General features: G+C 39.3%; 1 protein-coding gene across 6 annotated transcripts in view; it reads right to left on the reverse strand.

Moving 5' to 3' along the window:
- ankhd1 (ankyrin repeat and KH domain containing 1) overlaps positions 1-25,916 on the reverse strand; it is a 173,703-nt gene that overhangs the window by 136,759 nt on the left and 11,028 nt on the right. For 3 of the 6 annotated variants that reach the window (XM_069898565.1, XM_069898564.1, XM_069898562.1), the window contains exons 2-3: positions 1,708-1,875; positions 418-511 (exon numbers count right to left, since the gene is read on the reverse strand). In XM_069898565.1, coding sequence (XP_069754666.1) covers positions 418-511; positions 1,708-1,875 — 262 coding nt within the window. The remainder of the gene's footprint in view (positions 1-417; positions 512-1,707; positions 1,876-25,916) is intronic. The other 3 variants (XM_069898568.1, XM_069898567.1, XM_069898566.1) reach the window with 1 other exon arrangement.

Genomic DNA, 25,916 nt, shown 5'->3' on the forward strand with positions numbered 1-25,916 from the left:
TAGACTTCCTAGATTAGAAAATTGTACCTTTTTCCTGTGCAATATTTAAGGGGAAAACAAGGAAATCAGTGGTCACGTGTAAAAGAAAATTAGTGAGGTTTAAGAATTGAGTGAGAGAACAAATAATTATTTTTTTTATATATAAAGATGATCCAAGTCCAATCTGTGTTAGTGGTACATGGCCGTCAATTCCTTCAACTTAAAACACAAATACCTCCATTGATCTAAAATCTTCTGGGGTAGAGAATTCCAGAAAAGAAATTCCTGCACACCTCAGTTTTACCTTCTCTTGTAAATTACTCTCATACTAGCAAAAAAATCTCAACATTTATCCTCTGGATCTTCTACCTTTCAATAAGGTGGCACCACCCATTCCCTCCCCCCCACCCACCTAAATTTCAAAGAATGTAATCTAACTTTTTTTTTTAATCCACTCACGATAGGAACTTGCTTCGTGATTCTTCTGGACAATCTCCAATCTTCCTATATCCTGTCCTAAAGGAGACCAAAACTGTGTACAATATCCAAGTTTATCAAAACAGAAATATGGGTGGCATACTAAGATTAGAGACTTAAACACTCAATTACAAAGACATTGACAGATTAGGTAAATGTGGGGGGGAAAAAACAGTTGACAATACAGGCAAAGCATTTATAGTATACAAAAAATAAGTAGTACTGAGCTAAAGAGGTATCTTTTGATACCTTAATGCAATGAAATACAGAAATTGATCAAAAATGTTAGTGGATAGAGGCCCAGTATTCAGAGAACTAGAAAACAATGAAGTACATTTGCTACAACCACAAAGCTCAAGATGACCACACCCAGAGCACTCAAACCTAGAAACTATGCAACATGTACCTCGGAGCCTATCCACTGTGAATTTATTGGGCAGCACAGTTAGCATACAAATTAGCGCGATGCTATTATAGCACCAGTGGCCCGGGTTCAAATCTGGCACTGTTGGTAATGAGTTTGCACGTTCTCCCTATGTCTGTATGGGTTTCCTCTGGGTAGTATGGTTTCCTCCCACTCTCCAAAAACGTACGGGGTTTGTAAGTTAATTGGTGCACTTGGGTGGCAAGGGCTTGTGGGTCAGAAGGGCCTGTTACCATGCTCTATGTCTAAAATTAAAATGTTAAAATGATTCAAAACATTCAGCGACATTGCACAAGATAACTTCTTATCCCATGAGATTCAAAAAGTTATCTGGGAGTCTAAACAATTTTAAAGATATTATGGAGAATTAATGGGGTGAATAAAGAGAAACAATTGTTGAAGTTTGGGTATCAAGAAGTGAGGCATTGCCAAAATCAGGGGCAAGATTTGGAAGCTTACATAGCAAAAGGATGGGAGAAGTTTTTTTTTTAAAAACTCCCTTCAACAAACAATAAATAATGCAAGGTCAATTATTCAGATTTAATCTGAGATTAATAGATTTTTCATAACCAATTGTCTCAAATATGTATCTAGAAATATGACACATCAGATGTGATCTTTTAAAATGTCAACAGGCTCACTGTTTTAAATTTTTATGACTTCAACATTTCACGAATTTTATAATTAAATCAGCATATTTTGGACTAAACTAAAAATTTATCCATGAAATACATGTGCCAGATGCATTAGAATTTATGCATCAGTGTGATCTGAAAACACACATAGAAATCAATTCTAAAAGAAATCTAGTTTAATGTTACAATTACATTAAAGAAAATACCTGCTGCTTCAAGCAAGGCTTCCAATCTGGCCTGTGTTTCTGGGTCCACTGTTCGTAGATCTGTTCCATCTGCAGCACTTGACAAAAGTAATTCAGAGGCTGTTTTAAGCATTGGATTATCCAGATCTTCCTGGTCCAAAATAAATGATTCAACCTGAAAAAGTTATAACCTTAAGTTAAGGATACAAGATGAACATTTTCTGTTTCCAAATCTAAATTTGCTTCTTAAAAGGAACACTGGAAAATTGAGAACAAAAATGACAAAATATAAATATGAATTTCACATTGAAAAGTACAATTAAGCATTAAGACTGGACAAACCCGAAGTTGCATGATATACTATATGGCGTAAAATTCATATGCTGTACAATTATGAGAGTGTGTTAATTAAATATATGGAAACTCTATTGGTTTTTCAAAAAAATTTCTGAAACATTGCTACTCTGCTTAAATAGTCAAAAGGTTGAGGTTATGTGAAACACCGAAATCAAAATGTATACACCAACAGTAATTCACAACAATTTCTCTTTCCATTTCAATTTTGTATTATTAAGATTATATTCTCAAACTATCAATACTTTAACAATCACATACTATCAGGCAAGGATTACTACAGTATTTAGAATAGAATCCAAAAAAAAGGAACTATTTTATTACATTCTGGGGAAAATCTGACAGCTGTAGACAGGGAACTTTGCTACATTACTGTAAAACAAACTCAAAAGCTAGCAAATAAAACCATCAATCAATGCAGTCAAAGTCATACACAGAATGTTAAATAAAGAGAATGAAAAAAGGCTAACAAGTGATCATCACAGTGCACTTCATGAGTTTGTATGAAGAGCAGAGTAATGAACAATAATTTCAAATTAACCCACTCAAATATATGTTTAGAAGAGTGCAGATATAGATCAACGGTGCCACATTCTCCAGCCCTATTTAACCTTCAATTTTTTTTCTTCTGTTCGATTATGAAATGTACTCCTTTCCAATAATTTCAGACTTTTAAAAGTTGCCATTTTTAGTTATAACTTAAATAAATACATTCCTTGACATTTGCAACAATGTCAAAATGGATGGCTAAGCATTGCTCCACACAGCACGAAAATTAATACGATTACTCTCCACAACAGCCTCCAGAGTAAAAGCACTACTTTATGCTAGCCATACAAACCTGAAGATCCATTTCCTGGATGTCCAGAGTTTGCTGATCTCATCTGAAGCAGCAGTTAGAAAACTACATTTGCCCTCAATAGGAGGAGGAGAAATATAACCCAGGATTCCACTCCTGATTGCTATCCAGTAACTCCAGCTGGTAAACGTGAATGTCAACATCTGTTGAGAACAGGATAAGGCTTAGCTGTAATGGCATCTGCATCATACAGCTTCCTGATATTTTGTAGGCTCACATATTGCTACCGTGGCTAACATTTGTAAAAATCATCAAAGCGAGGGTCCTTAAAACAATGTTTCTTTAAAATTTAAATCCACATTTTTAAACTTTCGGCCCAAGAGCCCTTGCTGCCAAAATTCCCTAATTAACCTACAAACACTGTATGCCTTGAAGGGTGGGAGGAAACCGGAGCACCCGAATGAAGCCCACACAGAAACAGGAAGAACCTACAAACTCTTAACAGATAGCACTGGATTTTATAGATGGTGCTGTTATAGCACTGCACTAACTGCTACATTAACCCAATGTCATGGTGTTGCAGGGATAAATCGGAATTAAGGCATCTCTTAATTATCTCTGATATCATTCTTATTTGCTTCTACTTTTGTCTTCTTGTCTCATTTTTAAAAAAAAATATAAACATGGCAAATAGTAAGTGTTATGGGAGCCATCAACAGCTGAATATTTACAGCCAAATTTACACCTCCACTATCATTCCTATTGATCACACATACAATCAGCAAAACAAAATGGACAACCATTATTTGATGTCCATCACAGTGCCCAAGTTAACTGTGGGGCACAGAAAACAAATTTATTTTTACCATCACAAAAACATGGAACTAATATGGTAAATTTCAACTCCATGCAAATTTCATACATTACATTATAGTATTATATCAAGTCACAACCAAATCGTTCTTGACAGGAGTCTGGAAAAAAATATGACGTGTTTTCCTTGGACATAAAAAACACAAGTTTTCCATTTTATTTTGAATAACAAGACTTCAATGTTCTAAAACATTGTCAATTCTCTGAAATGTAAAATGTATTCAAGTCAAAATGAATACTTCACAATCTTTGCAAATTAAGATACACGGGTATCCATCTACAAAATCAGGATTTAACAATGGAAAAGATTTGGCTCCAGAGATCTTCAAAATATTGGTATAAAGTCATATTTACGGTTGTACTGTCTTTAATTTCTCATGGAACAAATGCAGTGAGCAGTTAAAACACAAATGATGAAGTGATCACTCAACAAAAGTTAACCATCCTCCATGGGATATACCACATTATCACAAGGTCCAGAAAATCAGCAAGACTAGGCAAAATGAACAGGTTGTCACCACTGTAACCTGTAACATAAATCCACAAATACTTCTCATCTACCTAACAGAATTAGGAATATGATAGAACATTTTCTCATTAAAGCAGCTCCAAATATATACATTTTTAAAATCTTGACTACATCTATCTTATCCACTCCATCCAACCAATGCTGTTGGCTTTAATCTGTTCAATGGATATTAAACTATTCCACCTTAAAGAGTTCTTTGATAATAGTTCCCAAATCTGAGACCTCTCCCACCAAAAAAAATATGGCAGCTAGAATGCAGGAACACCCATATCTCAAGTTGCAGAGTATCCTAACATTGGTATATATTGCAATTTCTCACCTATCTAAACAAAACTAGAACTCAATATTAACATATTTTAACTGTTTTCTGACAACCTTGGCCTGCTCTTGTGCCTGAGCAGGGTTGCAATCATGTGGCCAGCTTGCAGTTCATCAAGAAATCATCCAAGCCAACTACCTGCTCAACCATCCTGAATCCTGACAAGGATTATCCATGCCCAGATAGAGGGACCATACAGTGTCCTCTGCCTTGCTGGAGACCTTTCCAGATTGATGGGCTCCAGATGGGCTGGAGTACATCTTGAACAGTGAAGATTGCCTTTTAATCTTAAACTGTGATCAAATTAAATAAATAAAGTTATTGTTTAACAAAATGTTGGACTATGGTTAAGGGCCATAATTCATGGTCTTCCTGACATTGCACACAAATTAAAATGTCTTAAAGCCCCAAGAACTATTCACTTTGAGTTTATAAGTGAATAAATGACGGATTAATGTCCACGCTGCTGCTGAAGATCCAGCTGCGCTGGATGGGTCACGTCTCCAGAATGGAGGACCATCGCCTTCCCAAGATCGTATTATATGGCGAGCTCTCCACTGGCCACCGTGACAGAGGTGCACCAAAGAAAAGGTACAAGGACTGCCTAAAGAAATCTCTTGGTGCCTGCCACATTGACCACCGCCAGTGGGCTGATAACGCCTCAAACCGTGCATCTTGGCGCCTCACAGTTTGGCGGGCAGCAGCCTCCTTTGAAGAAGACCGCAGAGCCCACCTCACTGACAAAAGGCAAAGGAGGAAAAACCCAACACCCAACCCCAACCAACCAATTTTCCCTTGCAACCGCTGCAATCGTGTCTGCCTGTCCCGCATCAGACTGGTCAGCCACAAACGAGCCTGCAGCTGACGTGGACTTTTTACCCCCTCCATAAATCTTCGTCCGCGAAGCCAAGCCAAAGAAAGAAGAATGTAATATAATGAAATATCAAATGAACAAGTTACATAAAGTGTGTGACTGCAAGAGCAGGTCAGATGCAAGGTACCCTGTGACAAATGAAACTTCCAGATATCTTAAAGACCTCCCAACTTTTTACAAGGCATGTGTCAGGTGATGAACCGTGTTAGTCATTTGTCTGGGTGAGGGTAATCCCAACCTCAACTGCATGGAGGCTTCTTGACTGCCCCCGCTCCCCCACATTCCACCAAGAGGACCGAGTCCTCATTCCACCAAGAGGACCGAGTCCTCATTCCACCAAGAGGACCGAGTCCTCATTCCACCAAGAGGACCGAGTCCTCATTCCACCAAGAGGACCGAGTCCTCATTCCACCAAGAGGACCGAGTCCTCATTCCACCAAGAGGACCGAGTCCTCATTCCACCAAGAGGACCGAGTCCTCATTCCACCAAGAGGACCGAGTCCTCATTCCACCAAGAGGACCGAGTCCTCATTCCACCAAGAGGACCGAGTCCTCATTCCACCAAGAGGACCGAGTCCTCATTCCACCAAGAGGACCGAGTCCTCATTCCACCAAGAGGACCGAGTCCTCATTCCACCAAGAGGACCGAGTCCTCATTCCACCAAGAGGACCGAGTCCTCATTCCACCAAGAGGACCGAGTCCTCATTCCACCAAGAGGACCGAGTCCTCATTCCACCAAGAGGACCGAGTCCTCATTCCACCAAGAGGACCGAGTCCTCATTCCACCAAGAGGACCGAGTCCTCATTCCACCAAGAGGACCGAGTCCTCATTCCACCAAGAGGACCGAGTCCTCATTCCACCAAGAGGACCGAGTCCTCATTCCACCAAGAGGACCGAGTCCTCATTCCACCAAGAGGACCGAGTCCTCATTCCACCAAGAGGACCGAGTCCTCATTCCACCAAGAGGACCGAGTCCTCATTCCACCAAGAGGACCGAGTCCTCATTCCACCAAGAGGACCGAGTCCTCATTCCACCAAGAGGACCGAGTCCTCATTCCACCAAGAGGACCGAGTCCTCATTCCACCAAGAGGACCGAGTCCTCATTCCACCAAGAGGACCGAGTCCTCATTCCACCAAGAGGACCGAGTCCTCATTCCACCAAGAGGACCGAGTCCTCATTCCACCAAGAGGACCGAGTCCTCATTCCACCAAGAGGACCGAGTCCTCATTCCACCAAGAGGACCGAGTCCTCATTCCACCAAGAGGACCGAGTCCTCATTCCACCAAGAGGACCGAGTCCTCATTCCACAAGAGGACCGAGTCCTCATTCCACAAGAGGACTGAGTCAGGGATATGTAGAATCTGTAAAATTCACTGTAATTATTTACCTAGGCTGTTCTGACAACCGTTCCCCAAATCCAGCATTGAGGATAAGAGCCTTAAGTACATGGGAACTGCTACATAGATACTCCCCGACTTATGACCTACCCTGTCCATCCACACAGATGATCAGAATTTTAAAAAATATACATATGTGCAATATAGTGCAATTTTGTGCCTGGCACACAGTCGCCATTCTGTAGGCACGCTGGAAAGATGGCAAGAGGAAAAATCTATCACTAACCGATAGATTGTCTCACCACCATTTCAACAATTTTAAAAGGACAAAAAGAAAATGCATGAAGCTATAAAGGTTCTGCAAGTATGAAAAGCCATCTTGATTCCTGTGCACATGCACGGTGGGTTCACGTATTGGAGTTCAGTGGTGCACACACAAGAATTAAGAGCATGAATTCAATATTGTTAGGGTGCTTAACTCTCACAAGTGCCAACTGAACTCCAATACGTGAACCCACCGCACATGCACCAACTGAAGACTCACGCATGCACACAGGAATCAAGATGCTCATGCCCAGCTGTCGGATTCTGGGACACTGACAAACAAGGTGAGCATTGTCCAGAATGTGGATTCGCCAAGGTTGATCAATAAATTAAAATCCATGATTTAAAAAAAAAAAGATTTGATTAAAATGTTTGCTTTAAGGTTTTGGTACTCCATGTGCTTGGGCAAAATTCAGACTTGCATCCATTCCGAGATATGGCCGATCCTTCGGTCTCAATTATAGTCATAAGTTGGGGACTACCTGTATTCACATCCAAGTTGAACTACTATGATTTAGAAAAATATTTGCTATTCCTTCTTTATCAGTGAGTCTACATCATGAAGCCCCCTACCTAATTGTATGGTGGTAGTAACTTCTCTCGTAGAACAGTACTGAGCAATACTAAGAAAAAAATAGTAGCAGCTCCAGAAAGAGCAGGGAGCAGAGATAGAGTATTCTTCCACAGGGTTCTACCGCCCAGTCCTATGCCCAAGTTACAACAACTCCATACAGGCCTTTAATGGCCTGTTAAAGGAGCCAAACCATGTTTTATTTTAAAATCCTGCAACCATGGGGTCTGGGTCCAAGATGTTGGGGCCTGTCCTAGCAGTGGTCTCAAGGAGTTGCAGACTCTGGGGAAGTAGTGACCTGAAGCAAGGCATGAGAAAATGGGGAGAACATCCCACGTTGGAGAAGGAAAAGCAGTGGAAATGACCTTACAGGACAGTGACCACGGTGGAGGGCCAGTGAGGGGCTCTGTCTGCAGTTAAAGAATACAGGCATCAGCCTGTTGGGAAACAAGGTGAGGAACACACAGGCTGTGGCTGACTTGCAGTCAATTAACTCATACCCAGCTGCAGACTTGCTAAAGGGATACCATGTATTATAAACAATAGTAATGGCTGCCAAGCGGCCTTGGACACTGAAGGCTTCCTGATTGTGTAAGGTTTGGATCTGGAACTCAGGTGGCCAATGATTTGGACTCAAGTCTGTGAGGCTGCAGAGGCTACAGAAGTGTAGAAGGCAAAACCTCAGACACTCAGCGACTCTGAAGGGACTCAGCTTCTGCTTCTCTTTCTGACTGTAAGGTGGCGTCAGGCAATTTCTGCTGATCACGAATCTTTGTCTGCCTTATGGCAGACTAAATGCAATGTCATGCAATAAAACAGATGCAATATTACATAACAATAAAAGAATCTTGAAAGTGTTAGTAACTTTTGGCCTTGCCAACTATACCCACATTCTAAAAATTGAATTTCGGAAAGCAACATTACAGCTGATGAACAATAAAATGTCTTCTACTGCAACACAAAAGCCATGGCACAAACAAAAACTACTGCTTTTAAGATGCTTAAGCTTTAGTAATCTCTAACTACATTAAGCAGAAGTTACTCAGCTCTATGTTGAAGCTTTTAATTCTAACAGTTCTTGACCACATCACTTTCACATCTTCATTTAGATTCACAATTCAGGTAACAAATCAGAAATTACTATCAAGAATAAACAAAGAGAGGGAGGGGCAGATAAAGAAAGGAAAGGGAAAGAAGTAATTTGTCTACTTAAAAGGTTCATGGCAGAATGCTGGAAAATGTGAACGGTTTTCCATATCTGGGGTGCCATCTAAGCAAAAAAAAAATCATGTAATTAACCACTGTTCCCTCACTGCCTTTAGTTTGTTTAGAAATCAGAAAGCTCAAGACCTAACAAAACTCATGGTCTGACCTCCTTCCTGCATGTTTCTTTGACTTTTACAACCGGCACACATCTCCAGCAGTGAAAAGCACCACTACTAACACTCCCTCTGCAAAACCCCCCTGATTAACTGATAGAATGAATTAACCAATGCCAGTGTCCTCTAGTAGACAAGCATCCCCAGTACTGGGGCACCAGCTATTTTGAACAAGGCCATGTTGTTTTCATGTCTGATACCATACTTCCAAAAAAGACATTGAAAGCTGTCAAGAGATACCAGAGGAAAAGATTCAAGAATGAGTTTAAGACTCTTTGAATTAATTCAGCGTCCTTCCTGTGCATTCACTAGCCCATATTTACAAAGTAGAGAAGGAACAACAGTATGAACAGACAAACTCATGACTCCCCTACCCACCATAATTTCAGTTAGTCAATAATTGTACACCAATAAAGACTGCCTAGAGTAGAAATGTAATTGATTTGCAACTATTGGTAATTCAATCAAAGTTGCGCTGAATGCTCATTTAACATATAAATCTACCAATTTTGATGATTTGCTTCAACACAAAGTACAAGCTAATTGTTCCAAATATTTAATCTCTGCATCATGACAGAAACAAGAATATTAAATATATGAATGCAATTCCATGCCCAATAGCAGCATTTAACAATGTTACTAATCTTCACAAGATAATCAATCTGAAATGTCAATTCTATTTCTCCTTCCCAAACTACTAAAGATTTTTGATTTTTAGATACCTGTATTGGGGATCATAGATCTTTATAACACTGAAGTTAACACTTTATGCAGGTTAGGCTATTTAAATCAGCTCAATTCTCCAAATGATCTGCAAATTCAGTCAAATGGCTCTCTAATTCTCTTTTGAAAGCCCTGAGTATTCCCATTAACAATTATAACTACTATCCATAATCACATTTCTCATATCCCTCTCTTTTGCGCAATTCTTTGAATGTCACCTCAGCCCTTAAACTAACAGAAACAGTTATTCTCATTTACCCTAAAATCTATCATAATCTTCTTCACAATTAATCTAAACGATCTAAAATTCCTAATTCCTAAAACCATTCTAGCAGTTTTTCCTGAAACTTTTCCCAGGCCTTCATATCCCTCCTAATGTGCAACAGCCAGAAGAGGACAATTTTCCAGTTTTTGCCAAATCAATATTTTCCAACGATCAAGCTATTTTTTTTAAGATCAGCTCAAAGAAACAAAACTATGCAGCCAAAAAAAAAAATGTAGCTTTCTTCTGAATAGTTGGTAACCTATTCAAAAAAAAACTAAATTCAGCTAATTATATTCAATAAAATGACCAATGATCTTAAAAATTGAGCCATATTATACTTAATTCAGCTGGCAACCCTGTTCTCACTCCCTATAGTATTCCCACAGTTGATTACTCTCAGCAGTTCAAAAGATCCAAACAACCTCAAGGATTTGCTGCTATAATCATTCCCCAAGCAGCAAAAAGGCCTCAGGCAATAGATCCTGAAGCAACACCTCTGGATCGTCCTGTTGGCCTTTAAACACCTCTAATGTCAACTTTTTATTTTTGGAAGTCACTGACAGTCAACTGAAACAAAATAAAATATTAAATACATTTAATACTTAGAAACTGAAATTATTTTTAAGATGAGGTCAACCAAGGAAAAAAATTTGAATCTCTTGGACTGTTTCCGTGCTGTAAACGGTTATATGGTTGCTTGCTGAAGAGATGGACCCAAACACTGAACGGTTTTCTCGGGAGGGGAATGTTCATGCAGTGTTTGTTGCATATTAAGAAAATTTTATGAAGAAAAGAAAAAGCAAATTAGACAAACACTGGTTATATTCCTGAAGAAGCCAACACCTCCCCAAGAAGAGCCTTACAGTCATGACAGAAGACTCTTTTATAGAGTGAAAAAAATGCGACCATAAAGGCAGAGATTCTTTGCCCTTGCATTGTTGAACTTAACATCTTAAATGCTCTGTGAATGGCTCCAAGGTGCTGACTCCAATCCCTTTTCAACCTTGTGTCAGAGGTGGTGCGGAGCTCCGCTACGCATATAAATTCACTGCCACTGCAAGTAGATAGCTAGGGAAGAGTTAATGATGTCACAATGATGATTGTCATGGTGATTAGTGCTGGGGTTAGAGCTCCCCCCTGCCACCCAGAAATGTCCTCTTATTTTCTCTTTCTGCCCCTTCCTCCTTCACCAAGGCAGTTGAGACTGAGGAGCTGGAGGCCCTGCAGGGGCAAGGAGAGTCAGAGGCCACCGGGGGCAGAAGGCAAATGGACCTTCACAGCCTCGGAGGAAGGAAGACAGTTGCTGAGGAGTGGAGATGGAGAAACAGAGCTGGGGAGTCCGATGGATGCAAGAGGAGAGCAAAGAGGTGGAGGGGCAGTGCCAAGCAGAAGAGTTGGAAGAATGATCAATGGCCATCTTCATTACCCATAATCCCACATACAGCTGGAACTGCTCTGCATTTCCCAGAGTAGTTCCAGCTGTGTTGGGGATTATGGATAACAAAGATGGCTGTTGCTCGGAACATATGTTAGACCTCATGGTGCTCTTTTTAGGGCTGCTCCGTAAAAAGGTAAGTTCAAATTTTTCTCCGCGGAAGGAGCCGACCTCGAGGCAGAGGCCTGGCGTAAAAGCACCCAGAGTGACAGTTCTTCAATGGACAGTTCATCAACCTGAAACTCTTCCAGTGGAACACTGAGGAAGTTGAGAATAGTGAAGTGTATGATCCTGATACTCTTTGTTAAATTTTGTATGATATAGGCAAAGCAAGTGTTCACATAAAAGTTTAAAAAGTGAAAAAAATTAAACAGTTTAATTTAGTGTAAGTTCAGTATCTCACATAGATTTGCTAAGTATTTACAGTAATATTTGCACAACGTTCATATGGCATAATGCCCAATTTCTGTATTACAGATGAAATGCGAATCAAATAACAATTGTAAAATGTCTTTCTCGCCCCTGGGTTCTCCTTTGATGCTTGAAAGTACTTGCATTGTACATGGTCAAATTATGTATCTCAATTACATGATAAAATTTTGGTTTGGTCGTGTTCTGTGAGAGATAAATGACCAGGAAGAAAGCTCTTGAACATTTATGACTAGGCATATCTAAATATCTGTTTATTGAAATATTCAAAAGACAAAACTGCAGAAAGTAAAGTTTGCTTTTCTGCATTGCAGCCTGAATCCTGAAGTGGAAGTTAAGACTCTCATAATTTACTGGGAATTGAAAATTGCAGGTTGGGTTTACTGTGCAGGCCAACTTGTCTCTCATTTTCATATCTGTATATCCAATAGCTGAAGTAAGTCAGATGTCAGCATACTTGAGTTGAAAGTCTAGAATAATGCACTAAAGATGCATGGTGTTTTTGAATGGGATTGCAAACTGATGGTCTGCAAAGAATTTGATTTACCCCTTAACAGTGAACCTCTTCTGCACCTATTCTTCTTCTTCTGCAGTTTCCTCTTCCCTTGCCTCCTCTTCAGCTATTTGCCCTTGTTCCAGCAATTCTTCATTTGTTAGTTCCTCAGGAACCACCTCGAGGAGTTCTTCAATGTTCTCATCATCTTTGTCTAGGTTCAGGTTGTTGTTTACCATGTTGACAACAGCTTTATTAATCCTTGCAATCTCATCATCTTTTTCAAATCCCATATTATTTCAGTATTTTTTTCCCCCATTTGTCATTCACGGACTCCTTGGTCACATCATCCCAGGCCCAAGCAAGGTTCTTTATGCAGTGGAAAATGTTGTACTCCTTCCAGAACTGCATCAGTACCTTGCCAGTATCATCAGTTGCACCAACAGCCTGAACAAGATAGTAGACCTCAGGTAGTAGGCCTTGAATTCTTCAATAACACCTTGGTCCATTGGCTGGATTAAAGAGGTGGTGTTTGATGGGAGTAACACCACTTTGATGTTGGGGTGAAAGACACCCATGAATGGGGGAATAGTCTATAATTATCAAAATCTTGAAAGGAATGCAAGCAGTACTTCTTCATTTCACTGGCATAGTAATCAAGAAGTGCACCCTTAAACAGCATATGTCATCCAGAACTTTTTATCGTTCCTGTAATAAACAGGTAAGGTGGGTTTGTTAATGTTCTTGAAAGCCCTGGGGTTTTCACTATACCAAATAAAAATGACTTGAACTTGTAGCCAGCAACTTTGCCTTCTAACAACTTTGCCACTCTGTCTTAAAAACTCTTAAAGCCTGGCATTGACTTGGCCTCCTTATGGATGAAGGTCTTTTCAGACATTTGCTTCCAGAATAAGGCAAGGTTTCATCCATATTAAAAATTTGCTGGGGCAAATAACCTCCCACAACAATTAGCTTATCAAAAGTTTCAACAAATTATTCAGCTCCAGCACTCACAAACTCACCACTCACTTTCACATTGGCCCAAAATGTCTCAAAATTCTCATATGTTTCAAAAGATAATCAATTTTTGGATATTTAGTTTCTTAAGGGGATTATAAATGTTGACACTTGTTATGAAAGGGTTAATTAATGTCATTTAAACAAATGAGAAATAAATATGGAATAACCCAAAGTGTTTTTTTTTTGTTATTTTCAAATGAGAGCATATTTGATGGACAAGCTAGGACCAACTATGTTGTTACCTACTTGTAGTGAAGTAGAAATTCTTATTAGGAGAGGAATTGTTAAGAAATTTACTTCTACAATATATTCTTTATTACAAATAGGAACTCCTGAATGTGGAGTTCATAAATCTAGACAGAGGTGGGAACTAGGTTTTAATATTGCAATTGATGAACAAAAATGGGAAGATCTTTGCAGAGATTGTATGACTAACATTATTAATGTAAGGTATAGATTTTTTTTTATACATCAGTTTTTTTTATACATCAGTTACATCTTACACCACAAAAATTGAATAGATTGAAATCAGATTTATCAGATCAATGTTTTAGATGTGGAAATGGATGAAAGTTGCATTCAACTTGGTCTTGTCTCAAAGACCTTTTTGGATGGATTTAGGGAATTTTTTGGAACAAGTTACAGGTGTTGCATTCCACAAAATCCAGATTCATTTTTATTTGAAAATATTGAAGGAACAAGACTTAAATTAAAACTGTCAATATATTAATTGGAATTTGTTAAAGTTGAACTTGTACTGCAGTTATTTGGAAATCAGATGTGCGCTTAGGTATGGCAAGATAGAATGCAGAAATTCAAAGTTGTATTCCTTTGGAAAAAATTACATATTATTTGAGAAATAAATATACTATATTTTTACAAATTTGGCATCCATATACTCAAATATTAGTTTTAAATTTGTAATGTTTTGCTTTTTGACCACTGGAAGAATTTCCTCTGAATTGTATTAAAAAATTCTGTTTAAACAATTAGGTAGGTTTAAACATCCCTCTGTGCAATCCTGAAAGTCTCTTTTTTTTCTTTTATTTTACATAGCTATAATGTATCTTTTATATTAATTATTTTGAGGGTGGGGGGCACATACCATCATATATGTAGTATCTAGTGTTATCTTTTTGCAATTTGTATTACATTAATCTTTGACTACTACATGTATGGAGAAAATTTTAAAAATATTCAAAAAACTACCCGAAACAAGAGAATTTTTTTTTGAAGGACACTGATCAACATACTTAAAGATATATTAAAGCCTTCTCTATAGACCTACTAACATCATACTGAAATTAAATTTTACATAACACACAAATTTACAAATCTACAAATGTGCTGCTTTGAAGACCCAATTACAAAATAAAAAAAAGTTCTCTTATTTGATAAATATGCAAAATAACAAGATTCAAATGTTTACACTTGCTACAGTTTTACTTTTTTTTCCCCAGGTGCCTTGCCGTTCAGCGTGGGTGATCAGGTCTCTCCATCCATTAATATTTCTGACCCTCCAAATTGTATTTGTTGCCTCCCCTATTTCTAACCATGATGTAAATCCATCTATCATTTTCATTCTGGCTGGCTCTGCTTTTTTTTCTTTCCAGTTTTCCAGTTGTAACTAAATGTTCTAATGTATCTCTTCGCATGGTGCATCCAAAGAAATTTGATTGCTGTTTTCGGACTCTTTTAAATAATGTGCATTTTGTTTTTGTTCTTTGTTTGTTATCCTGTCCGTATATGATATGCATAGCATTCTTCTGAGAAACCACACCTCTGCTGTATTGGTTCTTCCCAACCCCCCCACCCCACATCACACTTGTGATAGTCCATGATTCGCAGTCATACGTCAATATAGGAAGAATGAAGCAGCTGAGAATTCTAAGACGGATGTCAATTGCTATTTTCTTATTCATTAGGATATTTCTCATTTCTATAAATGCTATTCTTGCCGATGTTATTCTTGCTTTTGTCTCTTTACCCATCCATTAAACATTAGATGACCACATGGAGAAGTGAAAGTGATGGAAGAAAATGCTATTGTAATACGATATGCTATTGTATTGGAATAGATAATTACATGCAGCGAGTGACAGATTAGGCACACTTACATGCTGTCGTCTTAAAAATCACTTACTCAGAAACCTAAAGCACTGGACAACAATCTTCCCTCCCCCCCCCAAAAAAAGGCTTGCTTCCTGAAAAATATTGGGGATTATGATAGACAACTTCAAGCTGAATACAGATAATTTCAGATTTACTGCATCATGTAGGAAGATGGAGAAACATTAAATTAACTTGTATTGAATTTAGCCTGTTTAATCACATAACGTACCTGACCCAAGTTCTCAGCTGACTGTACATGTTGCATAACAAATGTGAGGAGCCTGGGGTTTATCTTAGTCACCAATTTTAAACCAATGTAGAACTCCTAGGCGTTCTTAATAAGTGCAGGCATGCTGCATCTTTGAGCCTTCAGCATAGACTCGTCACTAATGTAACAGAATGCATCGCAGCTATTGCGAAATTGACAAGAAATGTCTGCTGTACTGAATCTCCTTGAAGACAATAAACACTATTGTTATTAAACTCACTACGCTTAAGAGCATGTGCATCAATATCCATTCAATCTCTCAAAGTAATTCACAGCATCTGTATATGTGAGCTGTTTTTACAGCCTGTCTGCATCTATCATGACTACGGTTAAAACAGTTTGCTTTGTGGGAAACATACTAACAGAAAAATATTACAGGAAATTGCAAAAATAGATTACATTAATAAACTGTACATGATAGGAAAATTTTATGGTCATTTTCGTGATCAGCAGCCCAAAGTCCATAAAATTCATCAGCTAAAAGTGCTCAGGAAGCAACATCCTGTTGTCCAGTGTAATAAAATACAGTTATGAATGTTGCCTTTAATGATACATGCAATTTTAAAACTTCTGATAATCCACTCTATATATTCCAATGTGTTGTCATTTTCATACACCTTAGACCCAAATATAAGAAACACATTTAACACTACAAGATGAGCTTGAGATCTGCCTGGAAGTTCCAGAAATTCAGTATACTAATTTCAGTGAACAATATGCCACTTTATTTAAAAATGAGTGTGAACTCTTTAAACCTTACACTAAGCCAAAGAAAAAAAAACAGGTGACCAGTTCTGAAACAAATAGTATGCTTGAAGACCAGGTGTCCATGCAGTTTACGACACATTGTGTCACATTTAGTTTAAAAATCTCAACTATAACTAAAATATCCTAGCCACTAAAGTTTATAAAATGTTATTTTCCTCTATTTATACTACAACTGATATTGTTCTCCTTCTACCAATGGTTCGGAGGTAAAAAAAAAAGCAATGTGCAACTCAAAGGACAAACCACCCTATTCATATTGCCACCAGTGTAATTAGGGCCATAAGTTAAAAGCACCACCAGTCAAGGTGATAATACAAGTACAGTAGCAGCCATGGTACCAGTCATAGATAATATTTCTGGACACTTATGATATCTGGTTTAGATCATCCAAATAAACATGAGAAACTAGAAGATGGAATGAAGAATTTCAAACCTGTATCCCCTTGAAGAAAATTACATACAATTTGAGAAATAAATATGGTATATTTCTGCAAATTTGGACCCCATATATGCAAATTTTAGGTATAAATATGTGGTGGTGTTCTTCCATCTTCTTCAGACTGTTAATCTTCTTCCCTAAATTGATCATATAAACCTTGCTGGAGACCTGTGCATTGGAAAGGCATCAAATTAAAAGCTCAAGAATACAAGTTCACCTCTAATAGAAAAGTGGAAGATTTGGAAAAACAAAAAGCAAAGGACCACAAACCCAGAATCTAAAAACAGTTAGTAAAAGTTTTGTAAAAATATATAAAGTGGAGAAAGGTAGGATAGCAATCATAGAACCCTTAAGAAGATGGAAAGGAAGCATTACTGATGCGTAATGCAGAAGTAGATGAAGCCTTGAACAAAAATTTTGTGTTGGTCTTCCATTGAGAAGATATGGGTAATATGCCAAAGAATTGTTATGGATGTGATTGTCTTCACTTAAGAGGTGGTGTTGGACTAACTAAAGGTAGACAAGACAACCTGGTCTTAATGGAATGTATCCCAGATTTCTGAAGGAAATAATCAAAGTTACAATAAATGCATTACCAAAATTCTCCAGAAACTAGATAGGTCTTAGCAGATTGAAAGACTGCAAATGTCACACTACTGTGAGAAAAGCAGTGTAGACATTAAGGCAGTTAACTATAGCCAGTTAGTTTCATGTCCATTGTCAGGAAAATGCTTGAAACTAGTATTAAGGAAGAAATAGCATGACAGCTACAGGTAGCTAGAAACTGTTCCATAAGCATTCATATTTGGATTTCCTGAAGGGGTTCAATAAGGTGCTGCATAAAATAAAGATGTATAGTTGGGGATAACTACTATAATGGATAGAGGATAGGTTAACCAATAGAATACAGAGTTGTAATAAATGAGCATTTCTCGCGTTGGCAATTAGAGGTGAGCAAAGTGCCGCAGGGTCAGTGCTGTGCCTGCAAATATTCACAAGAAACAGATGAATTGGAGGATGGAACCAAATGTAGCTTATCTGAGTTTGCTGATGACACCATAGAGAGTGGATAATCAAATTCTATGGAGGATACATGCAGAATGTCTACCTATACATACATATACATGTAGATATTTTAAGTGAATGGGCGAGGGTCTGGCAGATGAGAATGCAATATTGGTAAATGTGAGGTCATCTACTTTAGAAAGAAAAATAGTAAATAGTTTTATAATTTCCATGATGAAAGATGCTGTTTTGCAGAGTGCTTGTGCAGGAATCACAAAAGGTTGGGACAAGAAGGAAGGGAGGGAGCAAAAAGGAAATTATAGACCAGTTAGTCTGATGTCAGTGGCTGGGAAGGTGTTAGTCAATTGTCAAAGATGAGGTTATAGAGGACTTGAAGACACATGACAAGATAGGCCAAAGTCAGCATGGTTTCCTCAAGAAAAAATCTTGCTCGACAAACAGGCTCGATAAAGGAGATGCAGTGGATGTTGTGCATTTGGAGTTTCAGAAGAACTTTGACAAGTTGCTGCAAGTGAGGCTACTTAAAAAGATAAGAGCCCTTAGTGCACATATATTTGGCCCGCAAGATCATTTCAAAAATGTATTAGAGGTGGCCCGCTGGCCGCCGCGCCAGTATAGCGCATGCGCAGTAATACAACAAATCCCAGAATGCATTGGCGTCAGCCCGCTAATCGCCCCCACCTCCTCTGTTTACGGTGCAGGGTCTCACCGTGGACTCTGGTTTTGGGGTCTGGCCGGTGTCAGGGGAAGCCAAGGCCGCTTCCCAGCGCCCAGAACCGGAGGCCTCGGGCCTGACCTCGCCAGAACTGTTGCCCACTCCCCCTCCCTGCCGCAGGCCGACCCGCGGCTCATGGTGACAGGGCCGCTGATCCGCCGAGATGCCACCCTGCAGCGAGAGCCGATGCCCCCGCACTGTCGTTGTCCAACCCGATCGCCCGCAAAACCCGCCCTCCCGCACACAGGCCTGAGTCAGGATTATGAACTTTAATCTCAGGATAAAACGATCTTCCAGTAGTTTCATGTCACAATGATCAGTATATTCCTGGTTAAAAATTGTCCTGCACTTGGATACAAGCTCATTAGGCATAAAACTTGAAAAGTGCGTCAATCAAAGGATATCTGTACCAATGGAAAAAGGGCATGGCAAATAACCCTGCTAGAGTTCATGCCCACAATCAGTCACCCATTTGATTGTTTCAGGAATCATGTTATTCTCCCACATTCTCAATAGCCCTCAGATTTTACTATTCGACAGGACACTAGCAACATTTGACAAATCCTCTATAGAGAAATATTATTTATTGAATATTTTATTTCTCATTTGTTAATGCTTCTGGAAAGAGTTTATCCCAAACTATTATTAAACATTTATTTTAATAAGAAAAAGTTTAACATTACATATGTTGAAAGAAGAGAAAACATGCAGATGTTGTTGAAAATTTTCAATAAATATTTAGTTCGGCCCTCGACTTAGTCCAAGTTTTTAATTTTGGCCCTCCGTGAATTTGAGTTTGACACCCCTGCCTTAGTACATCAGGAAATGGTGTGGGTAGAGCATTGGCTGATAGGCTGGAAATAGTTGGAATGCAGGGATCATATCCTGCTTGGCTGCCAGTTGCCAGTGGTGTATCCCAGGGGTCGGTATTGGGGCCATTTCTTTTTGTGTTGTATATCAATAACTTAAATGATGGAATGAATAACTTTCTATCCAAGTTTGCAGATGATATAAGGTAACTGGATGAGCAGGTAGTATTGATGAAAGACAGAGGCTACTGGAATTAAATTAAGAAAATGGGCAGAGAAGTGGCAAATGAAATACAATGTTGGAAAAAGTAGTAATGCACTTTGGTAGAATAAATGAGCAGACTTTTTTTTTTAATGGGAGAAAATCTAAAATACCCAGATACAAAGGGACCTGGGAATCATCGAGCGGGATACCCTGAAGGTAAACTTACAGATTGAGTTGGTGAAGAAGGCAAATGCAATGCTGGCATTTATTTCAAGAGGAATAGAATACAAGAGCAGGGGCGTGGTGCTGAGGCTTTAAAAGGCACTGGTGAGACCTCACGGAGTACTGTGAGCAGTTTTGGGCTCCTCATTTGAAAAAGGATGTACTGACATTGGAGAGGTTCAGAGGAGGTTCACAGGGGTGCTTCTGGGAACAAAAGGATGATAATACAAGGAGCATTTGACAGCTCTTGCCTGTAGTCACTGGAATTTAGGAGAATGAGGGGGTATCTCATTGAAACATTTTGAATGTTCAAATGCATGGACAGAGAAGATTTAGGTTATTTCCCATAATGGGAAAGTCGAAGACACAACTTCAGAATTAAAGGGTGTCGATTTGAAACAGAGATGCAGAGGAATTTCCTTAGCGAAAGTGGCAAATCTGAGGAATTTGTTGCCACGGGTTGTTGTGGAGGCCAAGTCATTATGTATATTTAAGGGAGCAATTGATAGGTTCTTGATTAGCCAGATTATGATGAGAAGACCGGGCAGGGGTGGGGGTCAGAGTGTGAAAATAGATCAGCTGATGAATGAATGGCAGGATAGACTTGCTGGGCTGAATAGCCTAATTCTGCTCCTATGTCTCATGGTTTACAGGTACATGGAATCAGGAAGGAATATGGAATGTTTGCCTTCATTGCTAGAGAGATTGAGTTTAAGAGCAGGGAGGTTCTGCTGCAACTGTACAGAGTACTGGGGAGACTGCATTAAGTATTATGTGCAGTTCTGGTCTCCTTTCTCTGGAAAGCAATAGACTGGTGTTGGAGAAGATACAGAGGAGGTTCACTAGATCGATTGGAGAGATGAGGATGTTAGCCTACGAGGAGAGATCAAGTTGCCTGGGACTATACTCACTGGGGTTTAGAAGAGTGAGAGAGGATTGTATAGAAATATTAAATTTTGAAGAAAAAGCTAAGCTGAAGCAATAAAGTTGTTTTCATTGGGAGGTTGAGCTAAAACTTCAGGACAGTCTCAAGATTCAGGAAGTAAATTTAAGATCTTCTTTGGCTTGGCTTCGCGGACGAAGATTTATGGAGGGGGTAAAAAGTCCACGTCAGCTGCAGGCTCGTTTGTGGCTGACAAGTCCGATGCGGGACAGGCAGACACGATTGCAGCGGTTGCAAGGGAAAATTGGTTGGTTGGGGTTGGGTGTTGGGTTTTTCCTCCTTTGCCTTTTGTCAGTGAGGTGGGCTCTGCGGTCTTCTTCAAAGGAGGTTGCTGCCCGCCAAACTGTGAGGCGCCAAGATGCACGGTTTGAGGCGTTATCAGCCCACTGGCGGTGGTCAATGTGGCAGGCACCAAGAGATTTCTTTAGGCAGTCCTTGTACCTTTTCTTTGGTGCACCTCTGTCACGGTGGCCAGTGGAGAGCTCGCCATATAACACGATCTTGGGAAGGCGATGGTCCTCCATTCTGGAGACGTGACCCATCCAGCGCAGCTGGATCTTCAGCAGCGTGGACTCGATGCTGTCGACCTCTGCCATCTCGAGTACTTCGACGTTAGGGGTGTAAGCGCTCCAATGGATGTTGAGGATGGAGCGGAGACAACGCTGGTGGAAGCGTTCTAGGAGCCGTAGGTGGTGCCGGTAGAGGACCCATGATTCGGAGCCGAACAGGAGTGTGGGGATGACAACGGCTCTGTATACGCTTATCTTTGTGAGGTTTTTCAGTTGGTTGTTTTTCCAGACTCTTTTGTGTAGTCTTCCAAAGGCGCTATTTGCCTTGGCGAGTCTGTTGTCTATCTCATTGTCGATCCTCGCATCTGATGAAATGGTGCAGCCGAGATAGGTAAACTGGTTGACCGTTTTGAGTTTTGTGTGCCCGATGGAGATGTGGGGGGGCTGGTAGACATGGTGGGGAGCTGGCTGATGGAGGACCTCAGTTTTCTTCAGGCTGACTTCCAGGCCAAACATTTTGGCAGTTTCCGCAAAGCAGGACGTCAAGCGCTGAAGAGCTGGCTCTGAATGGGCAACTAAAGCGGCATCATCTGCAAAGAGTAGTTCACGGACAAGTTTCTCTTGTGTCTTGGTGTGAGCTTGCAGGCGCCTCAGATTGAAGAGACTGCCATCCGTGCGGTACCGGATGTAAACCGAATAATACCTAGTGTCGCCGAGAATATTCTCCCAGAATCACAGTGCGGCTTTCGCGCAAACAGAGGAACCACTGACATGGTCTTTGCCCTCAGACAGCTCCAAGAAAAGTGCAGAGAACAAAACAAAGGACTCTACATCACCTTTGTTGACCTCACCAAAGCCTTCGACACCGTGAGCAGGAAAGGGCTTTGGCAAATACTAGAGCGCATCGGATGTCCCCCAAAGTTCCTCAACATGATTATCCAACTGCACGAAAACCAACAAGGTCGGGTCAGATACAGCAATGAGCTCTCTGAACCCTTCTCCATTAACAATGGCGTGAAGCAAGGCTGTGTTCTCGCACCAACCCTCTTTTCAATCTTCTTCAGCATGATGCTGAACCAAGCCATGAAAGACCCCAACAATGAAGACGCTGTTTACATCCGGTACCGCACGGATGGCAGTCTCTTCAAATTTAAGATAGATGAGGAGGAACTGCTCCCCCAAGGAATAGCAAATCTATGTAATTTCCCGCCAAGGATACAACTATTACCTCATTAAATATAAAAGCACAGATAAATGAATGTTTTGCATAATAGAGGGATCAAGGGTTATCGACAAAGGGCAAATGGTTGAGCAGTCCACAGCGAAATAAGCAATGATCTTGTTAAATGGCAGCGCAGGCTCAACAAGCCAGATTTTCTTCTCCAGTTCCTGTTTCTTATGTTTCAACTTTAATGATAAAAAATAAAAACTAACAAACTTATACTGAAGATAAAGACTCTGAATGGTAGCCCATTCTTAACTAAATTCTTCTCTTCAAACCTCTCCATGGCCTCAATGTCTATTTTCCTCTGAACATTTACCCTTGTAAAGTATCTCATTTTTGACATTCATTACTCTTGAATTCACTCCATTATTGACTGTTGCATCTACAACTCCAGAATTCTACCTTTCCCCTTAACTTTTTCTGCCTTTTTAAGATATTCCATAAAACATTCCACTTTGAACATGCTTTTGATCCTTTACCCTAATATTTGTTTACATGGCTAATTGTAAATTTTTGAATAACGATGTTCCTGGAAACCAATTTGGACTTGTATTTTACCTTCAAAATATTTTCAAGTTGCTGGGGCAGTCAACAACAGAAATTGTTATCCTACCCAATTTGCCCAAGATTATCTTCATTAAAACAAGGCTAATTAACTTGAGTATTTTGACGCCCAAAATTTTAAAAACAGATTTATCAATCTGGGCACTGAAGTAACATGCACATGCATACATTTGGCAACAGACATCCCTCTTAACATTACAGTTATGCTGCTTCTAAATGTATCCATCAAACTATCCAGATATTTGATTGGATATCCAATGCACAAATCTTAATTACCCTTAAGTATCTCAACCAACAGTATTTCATATCAAATCTAGAAAATAAAACACAGAATAGAGCATTTCCAAGCCCAAGGTTGCTTTCAATCGATCTTCACCTTCTTGCAGGAGTCACCTAATATCAATCATGAGAAAAGCTTGACTTGTCCTTGACAAATTTTGGAGAACCAAAAGTAATTGTAATAATCCAAATGCTTTCCATACTGACAGGTACTAAATTAATGCTGCTAATAAATAAAATCACCTTCACCCAATATACTTGGAGCAAGAGTAGGGCAACTATACCTCAAACAATCCAATTTTCCAATAATATGCACCCCAATTTCATTCATTTTACTTTCCAACACAATTGGTTATCAAATTTAAATTAAATTTGCCAATCCCACCCTCTAATAAACAAGAACTCTCAGATAAGTGTTTTCTAATTTCTCTCCAGAATAGCCACTTTCTATCAAAGGATCTTGTCCCAGGATCATCAACCAATGGTAAATGTTTCACCTTTACCTATTAATTTTTTTCCAAACTTCCTGACAACTTATTAAAAAGATTTTTTTTTTTTAGTTTTGAAAAATACCAGGCTATTTTCTGCAATATCTCCTCACAATTCCAAGTTATATTCAAGACAGAAACAAACTCTGCAGATGCTGAAATCTTGTGTAGATAAAAAAATTGCTGGAGGAATTCAGCAGGTATGGATGCTGTCTGACCTGCTAAGTTCCTTCACCAATTCTTCATCTCCACAATATTCAACATATGGTTTAAAATGAGGCCACAGCACATTTAAGGAAAAGCCTTTTTTTCATTTCCCTCACATAACAAATATTTTAATGATTTTTTTTTTAAATATTGTCAGTAGGAGAGAAGTACAGAAGAAACCAAAACTTAACTGCTTCATAGTCCAAAGTGGGCCATAGCCAAAATAAGATAGAAACATAGAAGATAGGAGCAGGAGTAGGTCATTCGACCCTTCGAGCCTGCTCTGCCATTCAACGAGATCATGGCTGATCTTAAAGTTCAGTACCCTGTCCCCGCCTTCTCTCCGTAACCTTTAATACCCTTATATTGAAGAAATATCTAATTCCCTCTTAAATATATTTAATGAACCTGCCTCTACTGCCCTCTGTGGCAATGAATTCCACAGATTCACCACCCTCTAGGTCAAGAAATTCCTCCTCATCTCGGTCCTAAATGGTTTGCCTATTATTCTCAAACCATGGCCCCGGGTTCTGGATTTTCCCATCCTTGGAAACATCCCATCTGCATTCATTCTGTCCAGTCCTGCCAGAATTTTATATGTCTCTATGAGATCCCCTCTCAATCTTCTAAACTCCAGCGAGTACAATCCCAATTTGCGCAATCTTTCCTCATAAGTCATTCCTGCCATTCCAGGTATCAGCCTGGTGAATCGCCTCTGCACTCCCTCCATTGCAAGAACATCCTTCCTTAAATTTCCTCCATATTATATCCTATAAGTAATAAAGTCTAACAGTGCATTTTTCCATTCTCATTCTTAATCCAAATATCACATTTAATTACTGTGCATATGGACTACTAAATTTTCATGGGCCTCCACTGGCCCTAGCTTTTCACCATCTTAAAAAAAGTGAGTCTATTCTGGCCCAAAATGAATGACCTCACACTTAATTGTGCTGATATCCATCGGCAACAGCTTAGTCTCCTCACTTAATCTATCAATGTTTCTTCGCAAATTTATGACCCCATCTATACTAAATGTCATGCTGAAAATCTTTGTTATCAAAAACTTAGAGATACAAGATCTCATCAAGAGAATGCTTTCTTGGGAAAATGCTATTCATAATAAACAACGTGTTAAGAAAATGCTTGTAATTTTACTAATTCATATTTTAAAGAGGAAGTATTTTTCTGCCTGAAGGACAGAATTGAGAAGCTGATTAAAGCTTCAACGGTACCAAGTTGCAACTGAACAGTCTTTTCAACATACTAATACAGGGGTCTCAAACTCAATTTACCCAGGGGCCGCTGGAGGTAGAGTCTGGGTGAGGCTGGGCTGCATCAGGTTTTCCACAAGAACAGCTCTTACAAAAACATTCCAATGTTATCAAATGTCTTTATTTTTTAAACACAAAATAAGATGAAAAATAAATAAATTAACAATTCATAAGAAAAAAAATAAAATTAATCAGTAATAAATAAATAAAATGAAAATAATAATAATGAAAATAATAATAATACAGCAGATATAGAAGACTGAAGAAACCACATATAGTTGCTGACTGGAGAAATGTAATTATTATTATTATTCAGATTCAAATGGTGTCACTGTTGCGTTGAAGTTTCAGTGTTTAGCCGATGCGTCTTTTCCGCTTCTTTTTCTGTCCCGCTGAGCAACAAATTCCGGGTTCAGACTGGACGCCGAAGCACGT

Source organism: Narcine bancroftii, chromosome 9, assembly GCF_036971445.1.
Source record: "Narcine bancroftii isolate sNarBan1 chromosome 9, sNarBan1.hap1, whole genome shotgun sequence".
Lineage (NCBI taxonomy): Eukaryota > Metazoa > Chordata > Chondrichthyes > Torpediniformes > Narcinidae > Narcine > Narcine bancroftii.